Genomic DNA, 12,177 nt, shown 5'->3' on the forward strand with positions numbered 1-12,177 from the left:
GGGGAGCTAAGCATTTTAAAAGAAGGTGGTAGATTACTGCAGTGCTGAACACTTACTTACATTAACCATAAACCGTCTAATCTTTTTAAAAGGAGAATTATTTAGTGAGATCATGTCCTCTACAACTTAAAAAAATAAGCTTGGTTTCTTTGTTTCTCTACAGTCTATGTTCGAAGTAGAAAAAATTTTACAACCACGTAAATTTACGGTACATACTGTCAGGAAGCAAATATATTTTTACTGCTTCAATCAATTATGTCCATCTACTAACAGTAGCTAGGGCTAAAAAAAAAGTAACAGTTTACAAACAATAAATAAAGCTAGTGATCATATGCTGCTTTGAATCTGAATACCTAAAAATGGAGTTAAGCATGAAGGCTTTGTAAGGAATACACAGGTCTACGAGAAATAAAACAATTTTTTAATTTTTGCAGTTTCTAGCAAGTACCACAACAAAAAGCATCTGTGATGTGATATGGTGCACAAGAGCATCAATGTTGTTCTTCAACATTTTATTTTTCATGTGGAAAATTATGTGGCAGCTGAAAAATACAAATCATCCCTGCTGTAGCTGTCCATATTGTGCAAAACAGAGATTAATGTTCATCAAATTACAGTTTCTTTAAATCAACATTTGCCAGCAATATCAAAAAAGCAGGAGTCCTGTCTTTGCCCCAAGCCACTGTGACTTGTTCCTTGTCTTTGCCTGTGTGGGAGCACTGCTATTTGAGCAGTAGTGAATTGGCCTGGCTGAAAAACAGCTTTTTGTTGTTTTCATCATACAATTACATCAATATTTGGTTCTAAAGCACATTAGGGTTGGGAATGAGAGGCCAGAGAAGGACTACAGTATCTTTAGGTGGCAGTGCTGGTTTATGCTAGTTTAATGCTTCAAATGAACTACACCCAGAAAACGTAAGAGAAAAACATTTAAAATGCTGTGTGCAAATAAAACGTGTAACTGCCGTTCAGATTCCCAGCTTTGAGAGCACGCTTCTGGCACCAGTGGATGCTGATGGGAGACAAAAAACAGTAAGATGAGCACTAAATAGTTGCTCCTGAAAATTTTATTGCTGACCTATAGAAAGTAGTATTTTAGGTTGCAAACACGTCTTACCAGAGTTCACTTACTTCTGATATTCAAATTAATTTGTGTAGCAGCTCTTATGATCAGAAATATACAAGTGGAATTGAACTAAAATGCACATAAATCAAACCCTAGCAAACATGTATGTCCATACTGAAAACTACTGTGCCGTGGAAACATTAATATTGGGACAAAGCTTTTAGCTAGGGATGAACCACTCCTGGCAACATTCCAAAGCTACAAACACCTTCTTCTTCTTCAGACTGATAGTTACATCCATCACATGACCAAAATTCAGATGTTCCCCCTCATGCAGTGGCTGTGCAAGCAGACTTGTGACAGAACATGCAGCACTGTCTCATTACACGACCTTTCACAGCAGGGACCCCTCAGCTGGCTGCTGCAACACACCACCCTCCTGGTCCCACAACAGGCGCGGTGCCAGGCACACACCTGCAGTCGAGGCTGGCAGAGGAGCGCCAGCACAGAGAACACATGTTCCTGCCCACAGCAAGCTTTCCTCACACTATTCCTTCCACACAATACATTATAGCAAATGTATAGAGCTCCTCTGAAACACATTTCAAAGGCTCAACAAAGAGATGTTCAGTTTTTTCAGTGAAGCATCTAATGTGAAACGTTGCTTTAAGTCCACATAAAATCTGTGTTGCTTTCAAAACATTGTCTGAAAAGTATCCAAAACCTTTTTGTATACTCAGACTTTAAAAAACCTACCTTTTTAGGAAAGCTTTTATTATTCATAGCATGCTAGAAATACATACAGTATATTTTTTGACAGTAGCAATATTAATTACTAATACTTTGAGATTCCACACAATTGTTCCAAACCCACAGTGTTCAAAATTAATGGTTCATAAACCTTATTTTCGCTTCAAAGCTACAATTAAAATAACAAAAAAATTCCTATGAAACAGGAATTCTGTATTTTGGTCAATCCAGACAAACTCATCAACCACAGGAGGAAATGTGTCATCAGTGGAACACTGGTGAAAATTAGTTCTTCTCCTTTGTGTATTTAAAAGAACAAAGGATCCAAGCAAAACCTGTCTTGAAAAAGAGGTGTCACTGCTTTTTACTTTATGTAATAATGTAATGAGAAAGATATCTCTAGAATATAATCTTCACTGTACTCAGTAATGAATCGGATGTGCTGAAGTACTCCAATGAAAAAATAAGATATGCAAATTTTCATGCTACTTAGGACAGAAAATGGAAAGCACTTTACAGAAAATGCTAATTATTCAACAGTTATTTTTTTCCTGTATGCTAAGACTTAGAAGTTTCAGAATGAAAAAGACATTAAGAAAAATAGACCAAAGCATTTCTGTTTTAAAACAAAAATAGACTTGTATTTTGTTACCTACACTAAATGCTAGTATTTTTAGCGTATAGCCAGACAGGGTGTTACAGCTGATTGAAAACCACAATGAAATAAAGAAAAACAGGAAAACAGTGCAACTAGACCTAGCTGGTGCTTCCTGCAACACAAAGTATGATTCGTCCTGTGTTTTTCCATTAAAAAAGAGCAAGTACTATTGAGAACATCCAGTGTTCTAAGACGTGGCTATCTTGCTTCTCTGGTGGCACTTTTCCACATCAGCACAGTATTCTCCTGCATAACACATCAAAATTAAAATTATTCTTGTGACACTGAGCTGACAGTTTTTTCAGAGCTTTCTGAAGACTGAATTTCATGAGTTCATCCTTCTAAACTTAAGATTGCCTTACAAACTAGAGTACCAGTTCTACCTCTATTTTTAATTAACTCCATTTGAAGACAAACTATCGCCAAGTAGACCCCCGCAAATGACCTCCTCGCTTCTCAATTAAAAGAAAAAACCAACACAAACATACATTTCTGGTGATCCGCTGGTGTTAGAAATTTTCCAAGTGCAGTGATTAACTGTGACAGGAATTTAAGACTATTAACAACAGGCTTGCATTTCTTAATTAACTGTGGAAAGCCTTTTAGAAAGGCTCACAGACCACCCTGAGCACCATTAGCTTAGAAGCCGTAAGTTAGCTTGAAAAATGTAAATATTAATTTGAAAGATTTATAGTAAGATTTTGCTGTGTTCATTTCAATGAAACCAGCAAAAAAGAGCCACGCTCTCTGCCCCTCAGAGAACCCTGAAGAAGTGACAAAGCATCACAGAACACTATGAAAATAATTAAAAACTCTCAAACCTAAATTGCTTACTCAGATACAGGACAGAAAGAAGAAGGTCTTTTCAGCAAGAGAAAAACTCTGAAAAGACTCTCGAATGTTAGTCTTTTGCGATACTTATTAGGACTACCCCAACACAGAAGACTTGACTTTATACGCGTGCGTACAAGCATGTATTTAGGCTGCTGGCATATCCACTACGACGGCAAAGAGGCTTAAGTCTGCAAAAACAGAGCACATGAAAGACGGGTTGGGGCTTGCAGCTGAAGCGGCAGACAAGGAAGGCCGTGAACACTCCGTACCGCCCCAAGAGGTGGGGCTTCCTCCCCCCCGCCCCCACTTCTCCGTACATACGACGGGCACTCCGCGCAACCCAACAAGCCAGGCGGACAGAGGGAGGGGCGCTCCGCGCGGTGCAGCGACTCGTAGCCGGGGGGCGGTGGCGGCCCCAGCCGCGGGGAGCGGAAGCGGGGCGGAACGCGACAGGCCGGGCCGGGTCCGGCTCGGGGGGCGGGGCGGGGCGGCGCGGCGGCCACCTCACTCACAGTAGTACGCCACCACCGGCTCGCGCTTGTCCAGCTCCTGCGCGGTTCGCAGATGGTGCTGGATGCTCTTGAACTGCGGCGGCAGCGGGGGAAGCGCCGTGGCCGCCATCGCGCGGGCGGCGACGCGAAGCGGCAGCAACGGACGCTCGACAACGGCTCTCGCTTCCCAGCCTGGCGCCGACCGCTTCCGCTTCCGGCACGGGACGCCGGGGAGCGTGCGCTGTGGCCGGGCTGCCGCCGGTGGCCGTGCGTCCGGGAAGAACGCCCCCTGCTGCGCGGGAGGGGCGGGGACGGAGTGGGCGGCGGGGCGGCAGGCCGGGTCTCGGCCTGCTGCAGCCGGGCAGCGCCGGACAGAGCGGCCCGCCCGCGGGGCCGTAGAGACTCACGCGTCTCCTGCGTGGCTCGGTAGTGTTTGAAATGAGTCCCACAGCCGCTGTGCGCCGGGGCCTGGAGACCTGGTGGTGGTCGGGGCTTCCCTTGGCGCAGCCGGGTGTGCGGCGGCCTGACCCCGGTTCTCCTGGGCCGAGCGGTGACGCCCTCCCCAGCCTTCCTCTGTCCCTTCCTTTGGCACGTCAGCCCAGCCATCTCTGCAGACCTTCCTCGTGGAGGTAGAGCTGCAAGAAAAATCCCTTTTCAGGTTGAAAAACCTTCCCCTTGGGCTGCCGTGAGGCTCACCAGCGGTCTGGGAGGCCCTTGGGCGCCGAACCACCCTTCTAGTCCCAGGCCTCTGCCCTTTGTCCCGCTGCAGATGGCTGGAGAAGCCTTCTGCTACCATGGCCTGGTTAATAGCGCTTCACTGGACTGGGCGGCTTCGTGGCAGCTGTCAGCAAGTCCAACGGCCCTGGAAAGTACATCTTGCAGGATAACTGCTTCCCAGATAACTCTCCAGCAGAAGCTCCGGGGATTTCTCTTCTTACTGAGAGGGGATAAGAACAGTAAAAGAAATGGGAACCATTGAAGCAAAATTGTTTCAAACGGATCTCGCAAATTTCAGTACAAATTATTTTAGTGTCTGCCATCTTCTCCTTCTGACATAATAGTTAAAATTTTTACATTTCTTTTAAATGGCCAAACTTCCCCTGGTCTCAAAACGGCCGTCTGCAAGGCAAGAGAATGTCAGTGCTTCAGGGCATAAAGAAACATGCGTGTTGGAGGGAGGCACAGGGTAGGAGATGTGGCTGCGTTGTGTCATTGCTATCATGAGAACAGAAGGGAAATGATGGCTGAACAGAAGAAAGGAAGGCAAGAAAGGAACAGAACAAGGAGTGGTTATAGGACTGGGATGTTGTGTTCGTGTACTAGAAGTTGGCTGGCCCAGAGCAACTATACCTTTGATGTAAAGGCAATCACGTCACTTACTGGGTGTATTTAGCATGTCTCACTGAAGATGATGGAGGGAACAATTATAACTCTTTGTTAAGTGAGAACTGAAATGGGCATGATGTCTGGCTAGAGACAAAACTGACTGCAAACGCGTGAGCTGGGGATTGCTTTGAGTGCTGTGTGTGAAAATGAGGCAGCTAAAGTATGGTGGAAAACAATGAAAAAGTCAAAGAAGCACTTGCAATGTGACCCTGATGTAAGCAACAAAAATACTTCCTACTCTGTTCTGGGAGACAGGACTTCATGTTTGCTGTAAAGAAATAGACTTGAATCAAAGAATCCCCATGTGTATTACGTAATTCTTTTCATAATGGCAAAAAAAGTCTTCAGGATCATCTCAAATATTTGCTAAGCATTTGAGCTAAAATCAGTGCAACACTGAGAAACGCATGCAGGCGTGTTATAAATCGCACAGGGAGTAAGGGTGGAAAGATGCTGATAGAAAGCAATGTGAATGAGGATAAAAACGTTGAGAGTTTGGAAGACTAGGAGAAAGAAAAGTTTAGAGACACCTGAGAATACAATGAGTGCCAGGAAAACAAATGGCAAATATAGGAAAGAGAAGTGTTGACAACCATGGGGAAATGGTTTCTTTACGTGGATGTAATATCTCCATCAACGTGTTCCAGAAACTAATGACAGAATCAGTCACAGAAAAACATTTGCACTAAAAGGCAATAATGCACATTTTGGTTTTAAATGAAAAACTGAGGAATTTGACAATTTTAATTTCACAGAAAATGCAGAAAAATCTGCTTTGTATCTCATTTGGAAGAAGAACACATTTTAATATGTTCCAGATTTTGACTGCCAAGGGAATGGGCATGGTGGTGGGTAATGCAGCTCCTAGAGCCCCCCCCAGGGGTCCTCAGGCAGTCCCGTGCCTGTCCTGGCTCTGCAAGGCTCTTGACGGTAACAGGGAAGTCCCCTGAGGGGCTGGGGGTTGTAGTCGACAATTGACGACCCCCCCACCGAAGGTCCCTTTCCTCTTTTCACAGGTACAAACCATAATCACCCATAAGTACCCAGTACAGAAGGTGCCCAACCGGCAGAATAGGCAGTCAGCCTGTGGTTTTTGTGGTTTGATTTCAGATCATAGCTGCAAGTAATTGCACGTACATAAAGCAACCTTGCATATAAAAGCTGAGCTTTGGATGGAGTTAGCTGAGGATCTCACTAGCGGGGTGATATCCACCCGGTCAAGGATGCTTGACCGTATGACACTGCTAGTCACCGTAATTGCAATTGTAAGTTTGATTTGTATTGTTATCGTTTTAATTTCAATAAGGTATTTGTATTTCTTTATTACATCTCGTATAGTTTCTATTCGTGACTATATAGATGCTGAATAAATTGTATATAAATTGGCAATCCTGATACTTGATTGGTTTACTTCTCTCTCTGGGGGCCCAGTGGGCACTTTTATTCTCAAAAAACGTTTTGTCGGCACTGGTTTAGTGTGGCACATACACCCATTTCAGAGAGTTGGGCGGAAGTAAGGCAGCCAGGGAGGAGTCCGGGTGTGGGGCTCAATACCCAGATCTGCCTCCACAGCAGCCTGAACCTTAACCAACGCAAAACGCCTCAGAACAGTTGGGTTATGACAGGGGTTTTAGCACTCCTCTGGCTTTTCTGAAGTGTTTTGAAATCTACAGAAGAAGAACAACAAGCAATGGAAATATTAAGCACCAGGGAAAACACTGACAAGGTTGTGAAGAGTTATTTTATTATTATATAAATAGCTGATTAAGTGTCATTTGAGTACGGTTGGTCATGACTGTACCTAGCACATGGAAGTAAATTCTTCTTTTTAGCAGTTATATATATTGTATTTTATTTATAAATAAAAAGGTTTTTTTTAACCTGAGGTTATGAGTTTAAATTGCAAAGAATAATTCCAGATGGATACCGACATATACAACAAAAAATTAAGCATGTGTCGACCAAAGCACATGGCATATTATGCAAGCAAGAAGTTAGCACAGTGATTCTTCTTCCACTTGTAATGCTTGCAAATATCAAATAACTAGTTTAATATTGCACAAATCTGATAGTGTTGACTGGACATATATTTAGAACAACATATATCTTATTTCCATAGGGAAAAAATAACACAACATTAATGCTTTAATACAGTGAATGTATTGAAATTTATCATCTTGCTCTTGATCAACTTATTAAAAATTCACACATCTAGTTGTGAGACACTTTGATTTAAATGGCCCAGAATCAATCAAATCCAAGACACCTAAATCGTGCAATTCTATTTATGTAACGAGGACTACATTTGTGGGTGAGCATTACAAGGCTCTTATAACCCAACCTTGTTTGGAACTACTTAACTAACAGTTGGTGCTAAAAGATTTTGTAGTAATTTTTCCAGACTTTTCCAAATATTCCTGAAAGGACCCAAATGCTGTCACTGGCATCTCAACTTTTCATGCTTTTATGCTGAATGTTTTTTCACATAAGTTAAATTTAATTCAAGAAGCAAAGATGTTCTTCACTTCAGTGTTACAGGCCTCAAACTGTGTCCAAAGATGCTGACGGATTCCTTTTGACTTTGCTGGTTCCTGGATCACTGTTAAGTAGCAATGCATCTGAGTCTCTTGTTTCACTGAGATTCAGAACAGAAATTGTTCAGTTTAGTAGCCATAGAAAATGATGAAAGAGGAAGAAACCTTCCATTTTTTTTCCTAGAAATTGAGGATATTTGAAAAACAAATGGAAAATAGCTAGTTGTTATGATTGCTATTTGTGCATATTTTATGCAGAAAACTACCTCCTCCTTTCTTTCCAGTTTGGAATTCTGTTTTTTTTCCATTACCTCACTTCAGCACAAGGAATGAAATCACTTCCAGGTTTAAGATGTCTATTAGTCCTTAAGAAGAAACTGTCGCACACAAAAACATCTGATACCTACCTACATAAAGACCTAACCTATTCAAATACACTTATTGCATGGAATAATTTTAGTATGCAGAATATTTTTTAACTGTTATTCTAGCAACTTTAGTCAGAGCAATAAGAAGTTAGATGTGACACACAGCAAAAAATTCTGTGGGCCTAATTCTGCAGTCACACACAAGCAAAACTCACTGAAATCAAGGCATGACTGGACCCACAAAAGGCTTTTCTCTGAGATTTTCTTGTGACACTTTTATGCAAAACTAAGTCATAAAGCCCCTTTACTCCTTCAAAATGCGATCATAAAAATTGGTAAAGATCTTCTACATTGTAAGCCAAAACATAATGAGGGTAAGGCATTCCAGTCAGCGCAAAGAATACCATGCTAGTCTTTCACTGGTAAAAGGAAGTTCACAGCTAGGAGATGACGCTAGCTGGGCTGCTGCAGAGTAAGCTGATATCGATGGATATGTTGTCACCACAACCTAACCAGGCATCTCTGCCCCTGGTGTCTGAGATGCAGGTTGCAACAGTGGCACTGCTTGGGAAAATGTTTGAACACTTTCTGGTACCCAGAGATTATCCACCATTACTGCGTAACTCTCAAGCCATAAGAACATGTAAGAAATTTGGAATAGTTTTTACTGGAAGGTCCATAACCTTATTAGCTCCAAGTGCATGTGTTCAGAAAAGCTGTGAATAAAAATACATTTATAAATAACCTCATCCTCACACACAGACACTCCTCTGGAGGCAAAACTATTGTATGTGGCAGGTCATGAAAACATGTTACTCTTGTAAATCTTACTGCCTTTGTTCTTGACATGGAAAAAAAGATTATTCATGTAATGCAGTGGTTTTTAGATGAGGACTAAATGTCAGATGACTACTCCACAGCAGTAATCATGAGTGTGGTTCTCTTCTGCAACTCTGCGTAGAGGCCAGGAGATGTTTTTTGTTATAGCTTGAAATGTTTGTTATAAAACTGCAGGTGGACAGGGTGGTAAATGACTAGGAGTGATTGACATCACTGAGTTTTTAAGAAACAGCCTTCTACATGAGATCTCAAAAATCTCAGCAACACACAAGACCACTGTAATCACAGTAAATGTATACATTGCAATAAGAAAAATTGTCTTTTCAAAGTGCTCTGGCACCATGCACCGGGTAATGTTAAAATTTTTTTCAAGTACTCCCATATCACACATGTAGCTTGCGTTCACTTTGAAACCAAAGAGCTGAATCTGAAGCCAAAAAGCCACAGCTTCAAGGATAATCCTTAAGAAAACAGAGAAGATATAAAAACCAGCATAGAATGACTTTTGGAGGATATCTTCCTGTTTGATGCTCTTACACGCAGCATAAAGGTGAAAAAAGGCTCCGGGTACCAGTACAATCACCAGCTGTAATGCCCAGAATACCTACAATGTAGCAGAAACATAGTTGTCAGATCATTTGCAACTGCATTGGGACAGCTAAAACACACACATATTGGAACATTTTGCAAGTCTGTTTTTAATCCATATCAAATGTAGAAACACTTAGATGACGATAATGGTAAAAATCACTGTTATGTTTTAATTTGAAAAGTTCAGTTGGTTTCTGAAACATGAGGGTTGTTATGAAAAATAGAAAGTACAACTCCATATTTAGTCACAGATGAAAGGTTATTAAAAGGAAAATATTCGTGGAAAAGCTAAGTGATAATTAGCCCAGTCAGTTACTACTTCTTATACGAAACAATTATGTTTAATTTTTGCAGTTTATTTTTTTAACATTGGATTTCTACAATAAAAGAAGAGAATTACCTGAGGAGTTATAGGCCTGAACTGGTTGTAACAGAAAAGATTAACCTCTCTCTTGTCTGGGTCACAGCTGAAATGCAAGGCCTCATTTCCATAAACAGCAAAGCCCAAAACGCCAAGGAAAAACAAACGGACTGAGCCAAAGAAAAGAGTGTGGAATTGGCCAATTACCGTTGGTGGTCTGAGCTGCAAATCACAGGGTTATTCAACATGAAAACAGAAATGAACAGCATTATTGTTGGAGGCCTATTTGCTCTTTTTCATTATCCAAAGTACTTATGTTATTCTACTTGTTTTAAAAGTAGAGAGTTTGCCTATGAAGGCTGCGGTAGCTTTCTAACAAAATAACGGCTTAGAACACTTCATTGTTGCTAGTAACTTTATATAAACATTCATTTGTCTAGCACTTATCAGTTAATGTCTTTCACTGCCTTTATCTGTATTCTGCTGTTGCAGAATGCACCAGACGGAGCTGAACTCTTCCACCCAAAGTCCATTCGTTTTGCTGCTGTACCGGTTCACGCGATGTCAGGTGATGGCAAAGTAAGGACCGCTGTGCCATCATCAAACCTAACGGTACTTATTCTTGCAAATTAAATTTCAGCTTCCCCCAAAGGGGCGTTTCTAGCACCAGTACTTATTCTTGCAAATTAAATTTCAGCTTCCCCCAAAGGGGCGTTTCTAGCACCCAGGCAGGCCTGTTTCGGTGGGCGTCGCGTCCCGCCCGGGAAGCCCTGCTGCCGAGCGGTCCGCCAAGGAAGACATCCAGCACCGCTGCTCAGTGCTCGGGGGGACGGAGGACGCGGCGCGGCTCCCTCGCGGTTTGGGGCCGGACCCCTCGCTCCCGGCTCCCGGCTCCGGCCCCGGCTCCGGCCCCGCGTACTCACACATCCCTCCGAGAAGCTCCGCATGTAGTTGGGGGACATGTTCGGCGAAGGCGCCCGGCGCGGGCGGCGGCGGCCGGAGCTGGCCCCCGGCCCGGCTCGCTCCTCCCTTTGCCCCCGGGCGGGAACCCGGCTCCCGGGCAGGGAGCGGGCGCAGCAAAAGCGGGGGCCGCCGGCGCCGGACGGTAATCCCCGGCCAGCACCGTCAGCAGCGCCGGCCGCCACCGCCACGCCGCTGCCGGGTGCTCCCCTGCCCCGCCGCCTTACGCCGGCCTTTCACCTCCGCCTCGGGGTACCCGCTGTACCGACAGTCACCCCAGCCCGGCCCCGGCAGCGGGGCTCCCCCGCGCTGCCTCTCTCCCGCCCCGGCCCCGGCCCCGGCCCCGGCCACCGCCCTGGCCGGGGGCTGCGCAGCAGCCGCAGCCCCGGCGCGGCGCTCTCGGGGCTGCCGCCGGCGGGAGGAGCCGGGACCCCGCGAGCCGGGCCGCAGCGGCAGCCTCCCGGGCTGCTGACAAGTTCAATTTACACCATCTAGAGTTTAACAACTTATTTTTAACTCAGTAAGTCCGATAAAAAGTAAGGATGCAACAGAACTTGGAAGCTGCAGGTCCAAGATTCTGAATTCAAAGAAATAACAGCAATTGAATTAAAACAAATAATATTAACCACTCCAGTATTGCTACAAATAACTTAATGGCAATAATTGCTATTAATAATTTGCCAGTGTGCTCTACATGTGCAGTTGAGAGAACTCCAAAAGAGCTATGCATGCGAGCCCATGCATGCGCCAGACACTCCCGCTGATAAACAGCCGCAGGGATGTACCTCAACATGTTGGTTTGAACCTAGTGGGAGTCTTATGAGCAGGTGGAGAGAGGAAGGATGGAGATGGGAAGCCAAAGGAGGGGAAGAGGTAGCTCGTCATTCAGTCACTGGTGCGCAGTAGCTTATTCGGCGTTCTGAAGAGGATGCACAGGGAAGTGAAATCCAGCCACCAAATCTGAAGAGGGGCATTTACTCTTGCCTCTAAACTCATCAGAGAGCTTCCCCTGTAATTGATTGCAGCGTGACTTCAAGCTGATGCAACAAAAAGTATTGCCCCCTCTATGATGTACGCTCATAGACATGGAAACATAGGCAGGAGGAGGGAAGAGACGGGAATCGGGGTTCATTTTATATGTGGATTTAGCTGCTGTGGCTCTAAAAGGTACCATAATGACTATATTAATGGCATGATTAGAATTACTGTTGTAAGACATCGGAATACCCTTTGGAAGGAGACCCTGCCCTGCGTCTCCTGAAGTAGCTAGGTTACAAAGAAGGTGAAAAGCGCTTCAATAAGTGCGTGTTATTTACTACAGCTCCTTTTTCAGGCAGT

The 12,177-nt window shown here is 44.0% G+C and overlaps 2 protein-coding genes across 4 annotated transcripts in view; both read right to left on the reverse strand.

Annotated features, from left to right (window-relative positions):
- Positions 1-3,929, reverse strand: part of VTA1 (vesicle trafficking 1) — a 41,160-nt gene extending 37,231 nt beyond the window's left edge. For all 3 annotated transcript variants that reach the window (XM_059833451.1, XM_059833443.1, XM_059833439.1), the window contains exon 1: positions 3,821-3,929. In XM_059833451.1, coding sequence (XP_059689434.1) covers positions 3,821-3,929 — 109 coding nt within the window. The remainder of the gene's footprint in view (positions 1-3,820) is intronic.
- Positions 3,930-9,087: 5,158 nt separating this feature from the next.
- GJE1 (gap junction protein epsilon 1) lies at positions 9,088-10,841 on the reverse strand. The gene is made up of 3 exons (XM_059831378.1): positions 10,803-10,841; positions 9,919-10,101; positions 9,088-9,531 (listed from the first exon to the last, which is right to left on the reverse strand). The coding sequence occupies exons 1-3, from the start codon at positions 10,839-10,841 to the stop codon at positions 9,088-9,090; spliced, it is 666 nt and encodes a 221-aa protein (XP_059687361.1).
- Between the last annotated feature and the right edge of the window lie 1,336 nt (positions 10,842-12,177).

The sequence above is a fragment of the Gavia stellata genome, chromosome 2 (genome assembly GCF_030936135.1).
Source record: "Gavia stellata isolate bGavSte3 chromosome 2, bGavSte3.hap2, whole genome shotgun sequence".
Taxonomy (NCBI): Eukaryota; Metazoa; Chordata; class Aves; order Gaviiformes; family Gaviidae; genus Gavia; species Gavia stellata.

Coding starts and splice junctions, on each gene's coding strand:
- GJE1 (XM_059831378.1), bottom strand. CDS start 10,841: ATGTCCCCCAACTACATGCGGAGCTTCTCGGAGGGATGT. Junction 10,102..10,802: donor GGAGCTTCTCGGAGGGATGT/GTGAGTACGCGG, acceptor TGTGATTTGCAG/CTCAGACCACCAACGGTAAT. Junction 9,532..9,918: donor TCAGGCCTATAACTCCTCAG/GTAATTCTCTTC, acceptor GCTACATTGTAG/GTATTCTGGGCATTACAGCT.